Here is a 15,588-nt window from a genome sequence, read left to right as displayed (position 1 = left end):
GCTGGCCCTGCTACTGTCAAGATAACTTCCCCCCCCCACAGCTCAGTCAGCCCCTTTCCCCAGCACGAGCTCAGACCCTCTGGGTTTTATCGTCACCTGTGCGCTCAGGGTTACTCTTGAGTTTGTGGGGCGACCCCCAGTGAGTTCACTGAGTCCCAGGGAGCTGTAGACACCAGAAACCTCTCTCTGGGCTGCCAGAGGCACCCAGCCATTCCAGCCCAATGCTTTCCTGATGTCCATTTCTATAGAACCAGAAGTGAAGACTTTGCCACCGACATCCGCACAGCCCCTCGGTGCCGCCACTTTCATCCCAGAGGTTTTTAATCTGCTCCGACTGTGGAACTGCACAGACGACTCCATTGAGATAGTTTTTCCGAAGATTAATATGAACTTTCCGGTGAGTGGCGAAGCTAAAGAGCATGGGTCGGAAGAATGGCGAACTCCGTCCAGAACTGAGGCAGTACAGACCAGGGCCTGGAGGGGAGGGGCTCAGCCCTTGCAGAACTGGGCTCATGGTTTCTTGCTGCCTCTGACATCTGGACGCTGGGGGACTGAGGATTCTGCCTTAACTCTGTCCCTACGGAGGGGGGAGAGAGGCAGCAGAGGGACCAACATGTTTTCCACACACAGGGGGCACTGGAGGGGGTGTGGGGGGGATCTGGGATGCTGCCTGTAACAGGTGATGGATACGTTGGTATCTTTCTCTTAGCCTTTAAATAACATCAAGGATATCACATTGCTCGACACCCGTTGCAGAGCTGAACAAAACAAAACTCACTTTGTGCTGAAAAGGTATCTGGGGGACTGCGGCACCGAACTGGAGGGTAGTGGCCAAGCCAGGAATAAGGTCAGTGAAGATCCAGCACAGTGCTAACATCTATGTTCTTATCCCCGTGAACAGCCTGTTGTTACAATCCACCCTCCAGCACATTGATTCCTGGTCTGTTGCTCTGGGATATTGTCCCACCCACCCCTCCCCTGGTGCAGAGATTCCTGCTGTACGTAATCACTGAGGTATTAATCTGCCTTCCTCGTTTGGTTCAGAGATTCCAGGTGTATTTCACTGAGACTTGGTCACCTTCACGTATCAAGGAAAGTCCTGGCCCATTTCACAGCATGGGACTGTTTGAGCCCCTTTCTGTCCCCCAGTGAACGGGTGTTTTTCCAGTGCCTTCAGTGGGAGCAGACTCAGACTCTTAGCCACTGGCTTTGTCTCAGGGCGCTGTCCAGGGTGTTTCACTTAATTCCAGCCCCCCTCTTCTAATGCACTCCCGGCCTGATTTTCAGAACAGCTGATCGTCAGTAAGGCTGACTTCAGTCACTGGCAGCTGTGGATGCTCGGCGTCTTTGAAAATCAGGCTAAAGATTAATAACCCAGGTAGCAGGACGTAGTCCAGAAGTCTTGAGCGACATGCTCATGAACACTTGTTCAGCCTGCCACTTCTGATGTCTCCATTTCAGCCTCCCAGTGGTTAGATGGTTTGTGAGTTTGCACCTGGCCACTTCCCCAATCCCAACCCAAGCGTTGCTGCTTTGAGCTCCTAGTAATTGTAGGAAAATCAGATTTGGCTAAAAGGAGGGACTCAGTGGGAAATGTTACCTGCTAAACAGCCCTTGTCTGTCTGCTCTGGCTCTGCTAAAGAAAGTGGTCTTTGGGCAAGTTGCATGAAACACTCACATTGCTTTCCTGGAATGAAACCCACACGAGCTGTCATGCATGGCAAGTGACGCCAGCCACTCAGCTTGAGGAACAAACCAACATGCAGCACAGCTAGATCAATTTGATGGGAGGAAGGGGCGGAATTTCCAATGATCAGCAGCTGACTGGATTATTATTTATATAGTGTCAAAAATATGCTTCTATGTCCCCTGCCCTGGAAAGCTTCCTCCCAAAGGGCTCTGCCTGCAAACCACAAACACTCGCTCACAGGATTCTTCTCTCAGTTCGCTCCTGTATAAGACATGCTCAGTTTCTAAGCAAGAAGCTGCTGTTTTTAATCTGACTGCCAGCCCTGCAGTCTGACGGCAACTTGGTAAACCGTTCTGTTGCTGATGCATGATAAAAGGAATAGACTCCAACTCCGTCTCTCAGAGCTGTGTTGGTGCTGCTGGGCTGCGAGCGGTTAAAAAAGCAGTGAAAGCATCTCTCTGTCACTGGAGTAAGCAGATATTGATCTCTCCATTCAGGGACCAGATTGGCTGAGTAAGGAGGAGCCATTTTTCATTGTTGATTTTTGCGCTAGAACCTCGGGTTAGAGAAATGGCTCCAAGCTGTCGTGTTAATTAACAGATGTATTTAAGGAAAGCCAAGTGGATGATCCTGTCTTGGAGGAAGGTGTGAGGCCCTTAAGAGAAGAAGACAGACCCTTAGTGCCATTCAGAATTGCCAGTTTCTTGGTTGGTCCCCAGACGTCCATTACTTCTGTTAAGCAACAAAAATGGACTCAGTCACTTCCAAAAAATGTCCATGTTTTTCACATCATTCTTAGGCAACCCAAGTAAAGGACTGATCCTCGTCTGTGTGTCCCAGCCGCCCACGGCTCCAGCAGGCAAAACTGCATAGTGAACCAAGTGGCTAGAAACCAGACCGTCTTCTGGGCTTTTAACCCTTTTCTACCCCAAGTTATTAGCTACCACATCTGAGAGATGCCACACACGGCTCTTCGGGAAACAGGAGCCAAAGAACTAGCTGCTGCATCAGTTCTGTGCACCATTCACCAGAGTCTCATGTTCTTTCTTTTCTCTTTGTGTTACCAGCTGATCGTGACGCAGGTTTCATCTCCAGAGAAAGTTGAGGTAAGAGAAGTGTGTTTGGTTTTTTTAAGTTCCAAATCTCCAAGAGCAGAGAGGAGGAGTGGAGAAACGTTATCTGGAGAGCTCCATCTGGCCAGCAGGAGTCCCAGGCTGGGATTCGAGGGGATTTCTCTCTCTCTTGGTCGCTTTCTTTCACTCTTTGCTCCTCCTCACTGCCCCAGAGAAAATCCCAGTGACTAGAGAACACTCTTCCTTCCTCCCGCCCTGTCAGGGGTTTTACAGCAAAACCCATTCGAGGGGAAGTGAAAGCTTTTGCAATTTGCTCGCGACTCAGCTAGAAGTGACTGAGATGGTAGAATTTTTGTGGTGCAGCAGCAGAGAGCATCGCCAGTGGCCGTGGGGATAAATACAAGATTTCTACCCTCCTGGAGGCTGGCTGGTGTCACAGATCCCAGCAAGTGCCCCCTTCCAGCGGCCCACTAGGAGTGCTGTGAGGGGACGCCAAGCCGCTGCTGTTCCGGATCCCATGTTTCAAGCCCCCTGGATCCTAGACAGAATCTACCCACTGCCCCAATCTCAGGGTCCATAGGCATGCCCTGATCCCGCAGACCTTCTATCTGGCAGCCCCCTCCAAGGGCTGGAACCCCTTGTCTAACCCCTCTGAGCATGGCCCTGACCCCTGGGAACTAAACACACCCCTCTTCCAGAACTTCACTCGAGCGCTGGGAAGGATTGCAGTTGTCTTCCCGTCTCTGAGCTATTCCTCCTAAGGCTCCCAGGAGCGCAAGGCCTAAGTGCTGGCTCTGGCAGCTAAGATGCCATAGTGATGCCTGCAGTCCAGCAGGCTAAACCAGCCCTCGTGAGCTCCAGCTTCCCATGGAAAGCCTGTCAGAGAGCTGGCATCCTGTCGCTCAAGCCTGTGTCCTTCCCTCGTAGGTGCCGTTCAAGTGCGACCTGCCACGGAATCCCCATTTGCAGCTTTACCGGACCCAGGACTTCAAGTGGCCTTCTACCACCGTGCTGGAGGTCAACAAGCCGGCTTACATCCAGGTACCGTGCACCTCTCCTGCCGCCGCTGTGCCCGGCTTGGCTGGGCTGAGTTCATGAGGCCGTGTGAGGCGCTAGGAGGCACCATGCCATTCGGAGAGTGGCTTTGCCCAGCCCTTCCCAGCACCTTGGCTTTGTTGGTTCCCCGCTGAGGCTGGAGGTTGGGTGATGCCTTGCGAATGGGGCGTTAGTGCAGTCGCCTCTTTGCCTCTGGAAAGCTGGACTGACATCCCAGGGGGGGATCTGAGACTGGAATTATTTGTGCACCTCGTCGAACGATCCCCCGGTTTGGCAGGCTCTGTCCGGGGAAGGCCCAGGCCAGCACTTACTGTAGAGCCTTAAAACCAAGAGTTAGAGGCATTGGCACAACCCCGTAGATGCTCCCAGCACAAACCAGGCGTGAGGTGCGTTGGCAACGCCACAGGAGCTTAGAGCGGGATTAACCGAGTCCCGCAGCTCGGCACGGGGGGGCTCAGGCAGAGATGTGCGGGGCTGTGCACTTCGCTAATTGTCTAACTGAGACGATTACAGGCTTAACTGGGGCCAACTCACTTGGCTTGGCAGGGCTTGTTGCCCGGTCTACACGAGCCGCCAGCACACCTTGGATTACAGGGGAGACATCCCCCTAGGGAGAGTGTCTCAGTGTTAGATGGGGACAGACTGTGCCATGGATCGACCCCCGTCATAACATGCCCCCGTGTATATACAAGGTCCGGTCCATTGCCCCAGTTAGACAGGTATAGCAGGGTAATAAAGGTTTCCAGCACATTGCTGCCTTGGGAGCAGGGGATGGGACCTCATCCTTCTAGCCTACCCGACACGTCTCTGATAGCCAGGTCTCTGATGACTCAGGCCTCGGTCTTTAGTAAAGATGTTACTGTATCACTTAGCAACCGGGATCGTATCAGGGGGCTCTGCCAGCTGCAAACACAGCCCTTCGGCTTGGTGTCTCTCTCCTTCCCAAACCCCAGCTGTAAGCGTCTGATCCTTGCTGTCGGGTCCCGATAGCTCATCTGGGCCTTCCAGCTGGGAAGGTAAATAACTCCCTTTCCTTTCCTTTGTTCTCTCAGAGCCAGGATACACAGTGCATGTCAGACAATTGACTGGGAACGTGTTCTTTGATTCCAGATGGTTCAGGCTGCCCCCTCCTTCCACAAATCTGGTTTAGGGGTCAGGATGGATCAGGGCTGATCGCTTTTTTCCAAACAAGGTGGCTCCAGCCTCTTCACGTGCTCATAGCCTCCTGCTCGAACTCTTCTGGCTCAGGAAGTAGGACTCTAGATTTCCCGACCGTTTATCAGCCATCTGAAGGGTTGTCTCAGAAAACCACACTGGGCAAAATCTGCTTGCTGGGTGTCTGCTGACGAGCCTGCCCCAGGAACACAAGGGCAGTCTTTGGATCTGGCTCTTCCAGCGCGGCCCTGTCCGCACAGGGGGAATCAGAGCCAGGCCAGCCACAGCTGTGTATTGAGCACTGCCGTTGCAGTGTGGGTGCTGGTACGTTGTCCTGGACTGAGTGGATAGGGAATTATTATGGTCTGAAGCCAGGTTAGAAACCCAGATATAAGGCGGTGGACTAACTTGGCAGGCAAGTAACGTGTGTGCGGTCGACAAAGCCTTACTGGCCGGGGTGAGGCGTAGAGCACGAAAGCAAAGTCGCTTACCCTGAGGAAAACTCCCCGCTGTGGGGCCCAGCCCTGTCCTGCCGTCACCGAGCGCAGAGTTCCCCTGACTCAGCAGCATCTTCCCCTCTCTCACCATCCTGCAGCCAGACCACAGCCTTTGTCCTTGAGCACCTGGGCTAAGCTAGAGTTAACCCCTTGTCCAGGGGGGAGCAGGTAGCCTCTCTAGATCCTTGGGAGGGCGGGTACTCAAGGGCTGGCGTCCACAACACGCCGGTGGCTCAGGTTTCCAGCAGCTGGCACACACCGCCCGCTCTCTGCTTTCCCTTGTACACGCACTGACTGCACCCAGCAGTGCTTGGCAGATCCCTTAATGCCCACACCTTTGACTAAGCTTGGGGGCAATGACGGTTTATTCTGCTTCTGCCGTCCTTACTGTCCCTCCCTTCTGGGCTACCGTCCGTCCAGCTGCCTGGCGCATGGTGCAGGCGTGTTACTCCGGCACGGGGCTTGCCACATCGCACAGGGGGAAGTGATGCCGCAGGGGCGAGTCGGGCGTGATAACCCCAAAGTCACTTGGCCAGCTGAAAAGCAAAGCGAAATTGGAGAGTGGCTCATCCCGTGCAGAGCGGGGGAAAGGCGACACGCCTCCAGTATTTGCGTCTGGCTCAAATACCACTGGGTGGGCTAGAAAGTTGTATGACGGTGGGTCTGGGAGCTTGGGGGAGCAGGCGGATTGCTGTGTGCACTGGTGACAGAAACCCTGCTACAACTCTGCCACGCCAGCTGTGTCTGAACAGGGGTGGGGTAGCCCCGTTCTGATCCCAGCGTGGACGGAGCTTCACAGCGTCCAGGGCCCATGCCTCGGAGAAGCACCCAGCCAGGCCTTGGGGTGGCTGTATTCACCGATGAATGGGGATCAGGGCTGGATTGCCCCCTCCAGTCCTCAGCCTTGGCCGCTACACGGCTGGATCCTTTGGCTTCCTTCCCTCCCAGCCCAGCTAAGGAGCCGAGGCGAGGTACAATCCCCGAGACTCGCTAATCAGACTCTCGTTCTCCGGCTGCCCCTCTGCAGGTCTCGTTCCGGGCAGCGAGTGCCCAAGAGCGCCTGGCACTGAAGGAGTGTTCGCTGCAGGCGGCTGGCGAGGAGCGTAGGCCGATCCTGATCCCGCCGGACGTGAGCGTCCTGGGGCCGACCCAGGACACGCTGGGCCGGGAGCTCCATCGGTTCAGCTTTGTCTACAGCCCAGCTGTGGGCAGCCCCTTTCCGCCTCGCGCCACCCTGTCGTGCAGGGTGACCGTGCCTTTCAACGTGAGTGAATGGGGGGGAGTCTCCTTCGCGTGCACCCCCTCCCCCCCCCGGAGACCAGCTATCCCTGGCCTTGTTGCATGACATGGGGCCTGGGCCTATCTGCCCAGCAAGGGAGCTATTCCCACTGCCCTAGCTGGGCGGGCTGGGAGGCACACATCTGTTCCCGTGTCCCGCTGCCTGGGCAGCGCGCTTCCATTGCCCAGGACACACACACAAGGCTGTGTGGGAGCTAATGGGGCTTAGCTCTCACTGCCCGCCCCCCCCTGAGCCCGGTGGTGTTTGCCCGGGATCGGCAGTGTGCAGATGAGCCCTGGCGTCCCTGCTTCCTGGCCACCGCCCTAGCCCTCGCACGGGGCACCAGCCGGGCGTGAAGTCGCCTCTTTGTTCCCAAGAGCAGGGGAGCCACTGCCAGGGGAAATCACGTAGGGGAAATCACGCTGTGCGCCTGCTGCCCAAGCGTCTAAATGTGCTTTGCAAGCAGGAACGAATCAGGTTGCACACCAGCTCTGGGGATCATTATCCCCATTTACAGAAGGGGAAATGGAGGCATGAGGCAGGGAATAACGCCCTCCTCAGGCTCACCTGGGCACAGGTTCTGTGCCAGAGCCAGGATCGAATCCAGGTCTTCTGGCTCGCTGTCCTGCACCTTAACCACAAGGCCGGGGTCTCTTCCCAGTGTGACATCTCATCCCTCCTGCCCTGCGGGGATCTGTGGGGCACTCAGGCCTCCCCTGCTGGGCGCGGCAGAGATGTGTACCTCTCCTCCTAACGGTGTTGTTTCTCTTCTCACAATCACAGGGTAGCACCATCAAAGAAGCATTTTTAGAAGTGACACTGCAGGATACCAGCCTGTCTCCCAGTGAGTTCACCAGCGCCTTGTCTTGCCACATAGGGGCAGAGCTGAGAGCTGGAGCCGAGCCGCACAGGAGGGTTGGGGCGGGCCGGAGCCCAGCCTGCACTGGGAGTGGGTGGGAGCAGAGAGTATCCCATGGTCCCTGATGAGTTTCAGGTCGCTGAAGGATCTTCTGGCTTAGCTCCTTGCCCGGCTGGAGAATGGGAGCTGGCGAAAGGGGGAGCGGGGTGAAAGACCACGTCAGAGAGCAATATTGTTGGGTGCAGCAGGAATGGGCAGTTGAGCAGGGAAATGAGTGATCTCTGATGGGGCCATGCCCAGATTGAGAGGCCTGGCAGGTCAGGCTGAGTTGCCTTGTAGCCCGTGAGATATGGACAAGGCTTGTGTGGCCAGAGCGTGGAGGGAGCCATCGTGAGAACCGGCCATCTCCGGGCGCCTGGGTTATCCAGGCTCCAGAAAGTGAGATCCCGTCCCCCCCAGGGCAAAGCTCTGGTTGGGGGTTAGCGGGAAAGGGGCCAGGCTGGGAATGAGCGCACGGCTTAACCCCAGGCTTTTCCACGGAGCCGTCCCACTGGCGCTCTTATTGAATTGCTGGCAGCTTCCTGCTTTCCTCCTCCTCATTCCTCCTCGAGCTGCATTCCCTGCTGTAGCTGGTGTGATAATGCCGTGCTCCTAGAGAGAGCACTGACCTGTAGGAAGCGTTGCACTGTGACTATGCATAAATTGTCCGTGCCGGATGATAGGCTGTGGGGGGCAGGGAAGGGAAGCGATGGTCTGATGTGAGCTGGAGCCCATGCAAACTGTCTTGGAGTGAGAGGAAACAGCACGACTTGGAGCAGGCTCAGTCAAAAGAGCCCGGTGGCAATTAGACGCAGTAGCCTTTACTTCCTGTCCCAAACTCTTGTGTAGCCTTCCTATGTTGCTGTTAAACAGCAGCCATGTCCCACGCAGAGGTCGCTGCATTGCGCTGATGGGGTAGTGATTTCACTAGCTAGCGTTTGTAAAGTGCCGTCAGGTCATTCTGAATGAAGGATGCTGCCTGGAGGTAGATGTCTTAGTCCAGTTGGGTGTTTGCATTACTATTGACCAAGACATTTGTATTCTCCTCCTAAAATCCTGGCAATCAGAAGCTGAGTGTGGGGGAAACGCTCTGGATTATTTGGTTCTCTGATAGCCAAATGCAAGATGGCCAAGTCGTGCCATTTTAACACAAGTCTCGTGGGGTTTGGAGTGTGTCTGAAACACCTGCTCCTGGAGTCACAGGATGTAGGCGACCAGCTCAGCTTTCATTAAAAAACCAGGACGTTTCTGGCCTTGGTGGCTGCAGAAAGAAGCTTGACAATGTGACCCCCCCCCCCCCCCCAACATCTCGAAAGCCAGCGGGCGAAGCAAAGACCCCGGGCTGGCTTTGGTGGGGGCTGGCTCATGCTTTTTGAAGATTTGGGGTTGGCGATGCTGCAAAGAAACAGTGACGTTGAACTCTCTGGAGCAGGGACAGGGCCTGGGTGTGAACAGCACCTGGCCCATGCCAGGTGCTTGGGAACGAGAGCGAATGAGGGATGATATTGGACAGGTAAATTCAGCCCCTAGTGTCTCCTGAGCAGCCGTTTCCTTGTGGTGCTAGTCTCTCCTGGCTGAGGCCGCGTCCTGCTGCTGTCTCCAACGCGCAGTGATCCTTGCGCCACGAGGGGCGGGCGCGCAGCCCATCTTCCTGCCCAGCTGAACCCTTTCCAGGCAGGAATGAATCTTCAGCCCTTTCCAAGTATGGATGATTTCCTGCTTTCCTCCCACTGCGCGCCCCTCTTCCTGCCTCTGTTTGCTGAGCTCCCCCAGGACAGCCACACAACAAAGCAAGGAAAGGCTTTTGACACAAGCGACCCCGACTGGAATGCATGCCGCACATCACGCTCTCGGACACACACGTCTCACCGCCCCGGTGCGGTAACGAAAGCCGGGGCAGCGAGCCAGCCACAGGGCGGCGCTGCGGCACTCAGCAGAAGAGAGCGGCTCCCTCTGGAAGCTGCCCGGAGGGCGGTGGAATAGAGAATTCCATGAACCAAACCGGTTTCTCCCTCTTCCATTCAGCTTGCACCCACCCATCGCCCCCGCCCGGTTGGCAGCGCCACCCAGCTGAGCGAGCGTGGGAGCACGCACAGTCGAACTAAACCAGAGCGAGGGTTTGCTCATTCCTGGGCGAGGGGCTGCCGGCAGCGGCGGTGTGATGGCGCGCTGCTTTTCTGAGTCACTGTGGAGCCAGTGTCCCATGTGTGCCGGCGGGGCCCTGTGTTACTGGACTTGCCCGCTCTGGAGATGTGGCGCAGAGATCCTGAATACCTGGGCGCATGAAAGAGCCCAAGAGGTGCAGCCCCCTCCCGTGTTCAGTTTAACTACCTTCAGCCTGACCTGCAATCCGCCGTGTGGCTTCAACCGACAGACATTCCTGGTTAACTCGCACCGGGGGAGCGTTCCTGTGCGCTGCAGTTCAGCCATGCCCCACAGCAGGCCTTGGTGCCTGCACAGGCCCGAACGGTCACAGTGGGCGGCAGTTTGCCGGAAGCTGCGGCCCGAAGCGAATGTTCGGTGCTGGAGGAGAAGGGCTGTGAGACTGCCTCTTGCAGAGACCAGGGGCGCGTCCGCCTGATGCCGAGGGGACAGGGGATAACGCCCCTGAAAACCCATACACTTCGCTCGGTCACACACACGCTTTCTCCTCCCCGCCCGTTAAGTGGGTAATTGCCAGTCATTGGAAACCCTGGGCCCCGCCCTCACGCCTGCTGTCCTGGTGGGGTTGGCGCTGTCTGCTCGCAGACTATTGCACAGCCTGGGAGCGGCCAGTCCTGCTCGGCGCCTTGCAGACCTGGCCACACAGGCCTTTCAGCCGGCTCCTCCCCGCAGGGCTAGATCTGGTAGTTCAGTTCCCACCACGTTGTTGCCTTGCCTGTGCTCTGAGCTGTGCGGATGGCGGGGGGGTGGCGCTCTGGGGCAGGAGGAAGCTGCATCTCTTGCTGGCCCTCCACACGTGCACGGGATTCAGGAGACATTTGTACACATTCTCCTTGTGCTGGTGCCCGCTGGGTGGAGAGAGACGGCTCCATCGGGCCTTAACCCGGCTGGAGCCTGGAGGGGGGGAGGCGGGAGGTCTGTGCCGTAGGGAGCGGAAGGGACCCTAGTCTGGGGAAATGGGCTGACTGTTTTCCATGCTCCTCTCTCCTTGCTGACGGCTGCTTGCCTCCTGTGCGGATCAAGGCCTCAGGATAGAAGCAGTTGTGGGGATCACCTTTGCAGCGTTCTTAATCGGCACCCTGCTCACCGCCGCGCTCTGGTGCATTTACTCCCATACCCGTGAGTATCTACTGGTCAGCCTCGGCCCTGCCCCCATCACCTCCCTCTGCCCCCGCCCCCCCACCCCATGGGTCCCAGCATTGTGGCTCTACTGACCAGCTGGGACAGTCCCGACGTGGGGCTTTTTCTTACATAGGCGCCTATTATTCCCCCAGCTCCAGCTGGTCGCCCTGCTCTGGGGTGAGCCTTAGTCTGCCCCACAGGGGCCCTGGTCTCTCCTTGGTGTGCTGGGCGGGGGGGAGGGATCCTCACCTGACAACTTGCTGTTCAGCTGTTGGGCTGCTCCAGCGTCAGACCTGCCATAGGATGTGCCGCAGCCCTAGCGCTAGGGCCAGCTCCCCAGTGGGTGCCTCTGCCCTGCAGGGCAAAGCTCTCGCGTTGGTACAGTCCTCCCGGCCGGTGCCTGAGGCCTGCAGCTGGGCGTGCTGATGTTTGTTGCCATGGGCAGGCCCTGCTCTGTACGGGGCTCTCATGGCCTGTCGCACTCTTGCCTTCCTCTCCCACGCTGAGCAGGAAGCCTTGCTCCTCTTCCCAAGGACTGGCGCAGCTGCTCCATGTGGTCCCTGTCTCCGGCCGCTTATCAGCATCACGGGCCAGGATCGATAGCGCGACGCCAACACACTCAGGCAGCCTCTCGCCTTATCGTCTGCCTCACGAGGCCGGCCAGGCCTGGCCCCGTGGGGACAAGATGATGGGTTTATCTCTGGCCCCTCACTCCTTTTCCTTACAGTGCCTGTGGAAACGGGGGACATTGGCTTATCTCGCTACTGCAAGGGCTGTGATTGGGCGAGGGCAGGGTGAGCCCCCCCCATGCTCTGTTCCCTTGGCAGCACCTGCTTGGCTGTGAGCAGCCCCCAGGGCCGGGCAGGGGAAACAGACGCCCCTGCCTGCCTCATATTTTCCATTTTTTTCTGACATGTAACATACGCCAGGCCCCACGGCCAAAATGCAGCCGGTCTCCACCGCCACGCCGGCCTCCGAGAGCAGCAGCACCAACCACAGCATCGGCAGCACGCAGAGCACCCCCTGCTCCACCAGCAGCATGGCCTAGGCAGCAGGCCACCCGGCAGCCCCCAGCCCCAGGGGAGAGAAGGGCTGTCCGGGCGCTCCCTCCCACGGACCTCAGCAGCGCTGCAGGCACCCAGCATCAGAGCTCCCCCACCCCGGGCCATCAGTGGGGGAGAAGACAGCGGGGCCAGGCTTTGGTGCCCATCCCTCGGCGTCTGTGCCGCTGGACAAACGCAGCTGAGAGGAGCAGCTGCACCAGGGCGTTTTAACGTCCTCCCCTTGCAGCCCAGGCGCCACGCCTGGGACGGTACCAGCAGGCGGGGATGTGAGCGGGAGGGCTGGCAGCCAGCGGGGTGGGAGAGCGGGTGGCTCAGGGAATGGCGAGGAGACGGTGCCTTTTACCGCTAGGTCAGGCGGTCGCCTCTGCCCAGGAGCCGGCGTGCCCGCAATCCCTGTAACGCTCGCCTGCAGCTGTTCACTGGCCAGCGGGAGAGGAGCTGGGGACAGCTGGCCATTTCCTGAGGCAGGGATGTCCCCACTGGCGCCCCATGGGCCTGTCCCCTTTTCAGGCTGCCCCAGGAAAGGGGCCAAAGCCTGAATGGGTGTAGGGACCGACCTCGCCTCGCCAGCGTCCCGCGCGGCAAGGAGCAGGCTCGGCTCATGCTGCCCGCCCCGTGAGGAAGGCAAGCCGGTTAATCTCCTGAGACCATGGCCTGGCCAGGCTGGAGCTAGTGTTGCAAGCCCAGCCTAGGGGTGAAAGACCCGCCCCCCCCCACTCACTTCCAGGCCCGCCAGCCACCTTCGCGCCTGCTGCAGAATTCATGTCTTACCCGCCCACAGCATCGCTGAGCTGCGTGGGATAGTCAGGGAATGACGCCGTTGGCTCACACACGCTCCCCTCGCGCCCTCACACACACACACACACACACACACACAGGCTCCTGGCCAAGACTGAGCCCAACCCATCCCCCCCACTGGGCTCCAATCAAACACACCCGCACTCCAGCCCCTCCCCTCCCCCCACCCCTTTAATCCACCTGTAGCACGTCCCAACGAACGCCAAGGCGCTGCCGCATGCCCAGGCCCGCTTCGGGGCAGGAGAAGCAGCTGAACTCAGGCCTGTGACTCAGCGCTAGGCCCCTGTGGGTCGTGCCCTCCCGCTCGTACGTTCCGTCTATAACCCTAGCGCGCCGCCCCGTGCATGCCGGGGCTGTTCGTGTCAGTTCCAGGGTCAGGATTTCACCCATGTACCTATTTTTTTTTTTTTTTTTGGTACCAAACAATGACTCAGGCGGGGGGCAGGGGGGGGCTGGGTAGAGCTGGGAGCCGAGCTGCGTTCAGCCTGAGCGAGCGGGTATTTGTGGGTGTGCCGGACACAGCCCTAGCCGGCAGGCAGGGCAGGGGCGCAAGGCAGCGGGGAGGGACTGAGGCCCCGTGCTAGCCCAGGGGCCCGGGTGGCACAGCAGCTGGGCCAGCTTTCCACGGGCGGCAGAGCCGGCGGCTGGGAGTCGGGGCTCCCCAGGCCTGCGGCAGAGGGTTGAGGCACCCAGGCTGGCCTCGGCAGCGTGCAGCGGAGCTGGCCGGGCTTTTCGAGGCTTTGTCCTGGCCCGCCGTCTGCACAGCTCCCGGGGCCTCGCCGGCCGCTGCCCTCCCTCACCTGGCGGCAGGGCTGTGTCTGGGCACCGGCAGGCCGCAGCAGCACCTGCCTTCGGGCTGTAAATATTTGTGCCGACCCCCTGTAACCACGGCAATGTATAAATATAATTCCTCTTGGGTTGACTGGAGCCTGTGGTGTTGAGTCCTGTCCCCGCCCAGCCCCCTCCAGCTCTGGGAGGGGGCCCCTGGACACACACCGCGCAGCACTCGCCCCCTTTCCGGCGTTTCCTTGTGTAGCCCAGCCCGGGTGCCGCCACCTTGGCCAAAGCCAGCCCGTGCCCCACTTGCTGCATCGAGCAGCCCCCTGCGCTGCTGTCTTGGGGATGCCCGTGCGGCAGCCCCCCTGCACAGCGAAGGAGGAGAAAGCAGCTCCCGGTGCCGGGGTGAGTGGGCGCGCCTGCGTTTACCCGGGCAGCTGACCCTGCAGCGGTGTGTGGAAGGACCGAGCCAGGCTGCTCACAGTGAGAGGAAGCTGCAGGGGAGCCTGGACTCAGTCACCGTCAGGGCCGGTGTCTGGTGTCAGCCCCCCCCCCCCGAGCTGCTGCTGTCGGCTAGCCCAGCAGAGCAACACCCCCCCACACACCTTAAATGGCCCTTGAGCAGCAGCACCCAGGCGAGCGCGGGGGGCAGGGGCCAGCGCTGCATTCAGCCCTCCGCCCCATTTACTGCTTCCACACCAGCTGCCCCAGCCCTGCAGGTCCCGTGGAAGGGGGGCACCTGCAGAACCGGTTGGTTGGGATCCAAGGATGAACACGACTTGGCTAAGCCCTGCAGGAAGCACCTGGGTGCAGATAGCCATCCGCTAGGCAAACACCTGGCCGGGGCCCTGGCTCTACAGAGCAGGACCCAGCCAAGATTTGTTAATGGCCATTACAAAAGCCATGGCGCTCTGAGCAGCAACTTCCGCCCTGCCTGTGCTGCTAACAGGAGAACCCAGCCCATGGCCCCAGTGCCCTTGGCGAACGCAGGGACAGGGAGGCGCCGTGGCCAGCAGCTCCTTTCGCCCCAGGACGACGGGACAGAGGCGTCCTCTCTCTCTCTCTCTCTGCAGCCTTGTAGCTCCAGCCGCACATTTCCCTCCATGCCCACCTATGGCAGGCCACCACCCCTTTGCCTCATGTCCTTTCCAGCACCCCTCTACATCAGCAGGCATCAGAGCAGCTGGCAGCCTCCAGCCAGACGCCTCCTCCCCACGCCTACACCCTGCTGCTGAAAACCTCCCCTTCTCTGAAAGGGCACCAGTCAGCGAGGTTTCACAATCAAACTCGGGGTGCAGTCCGGCTTCTGACTCGCAGCCAGGCTCGTGGCACACTTAGCGCCAAGCTCCGGCGCAGATCAGCAGGGCAGAATTTCATTATCAAAACACTGATTGATGCTCCTCCGTTCTGAGCTCAGCAAAGCATCAGCCAAAGCTGTGGGGGCGCACGCCGGCCCCTGCTGTGATGTCTTGGGCAACACAGGGGAACCCTTTGAAATCAGTGGCCAGCGAGAATGCTCCTCTTTCAGGAGCAGGCCTTTAACCTGGCTCAGTGTCCCCACGGGAAGGGGGCGGTGGGGTGTCATTTTCTTGCCCCAACAGGCTCAGTAACAATTTCAGTACTGCTGCCTGGCGGCACAGCTCCCGGCCTATGCCCACCCGGGCACCCCACCGCCGGTCCACACAACCCAGGAAGCATGAGACACCGCACGGCGCTACAATGAGCATGTTTTTTATTTACATCAACAGTTCAGTGGGTCAGATGCTCATGTCACAGCAGCACCATCGTTTCATGTTCAAAACTATACATCTCTTAGAAAGAAATCTGGAAATCTAGGCAAAAAGGTTTTTGTTTTAAGTTACAGAAGATTTAATTAAAAAAAAACCTCTTCCCAGTTAAATTATTTGAGACTCGGTAACATTTAGCCTTTAAGCATCATCGGAGGTTGGGCGTGGGCAGCGTCAGCCAACCTTTCTTCATGCCTGAACCCTACCAGTCTAGGCTACAATCAAGGTG

At 58.5% G+C, this 15,588-nt stretch overlaps 1 protein-coding gene across 1 annotated transcript in view; it reads left to right on the top strand.

The window, feature by feature from the left end:
* Window positions 1-13,710, top strand: part of ENG (endoglin) — a 49,795-nt gene extending 36,085 nt beyond the window's left edge. The window contains exons 8-15 of the mRNA XM_067542119.1: window positions 249-397; window positions 710-847; window positions 2,758-2,796; window positions 3,691-3,804; window positions 6,499-6,735; window positions 7,534-7,594; window positions 10,835-10,930; window positions 11,863-13,710. Of these exons, the coding sequence (XP_067398220.1) occupies window positions 249-397; window positions 710-847; window positions 2,758-2,796; window positions 3,691-3,804; window positions 6,499-6,735; window positions 7,534-7,594; window positions 10,835-10,930; window positions 11,863-11,981 (953 nt within the window). The 3' untranslated portion in view covers window positions 11,982-13,710. The remainder of the gene's footprint in view (window positions 1-248; window positions 398-709; window positions 848-2,757; window positions 2,797-3,690; window positions 3,805-6,498; window positions 6,736-7,533; window positions 7,595-10,834; window positions 10,931-11,862) is intronic.
* The last annotated feature ends 1,878 nt before the right edge of the window (window positions 13,711-15,588 follow it).

Source organism: Emydura macquarii, unplaced genomic scaffold, assembly GCF_026122565.2.
Source record: "Emydura macquarii macquarii isolate MOO-44397 ecotype Brisbane River unplaced genomic scaffold, CSIRO-AGI_Emac_v2 contig_691, whole genome shotgun sequence".
NCBI classification, from domain to species: domain Eukaryota; kingdom Metazoa; phylum Chordata; order Testudines; family Chelidae; genus Emydura; species Emydura macquarii.
This window is presented reverse-complemented; position numbering and strand designations above follow the sequence as displayed.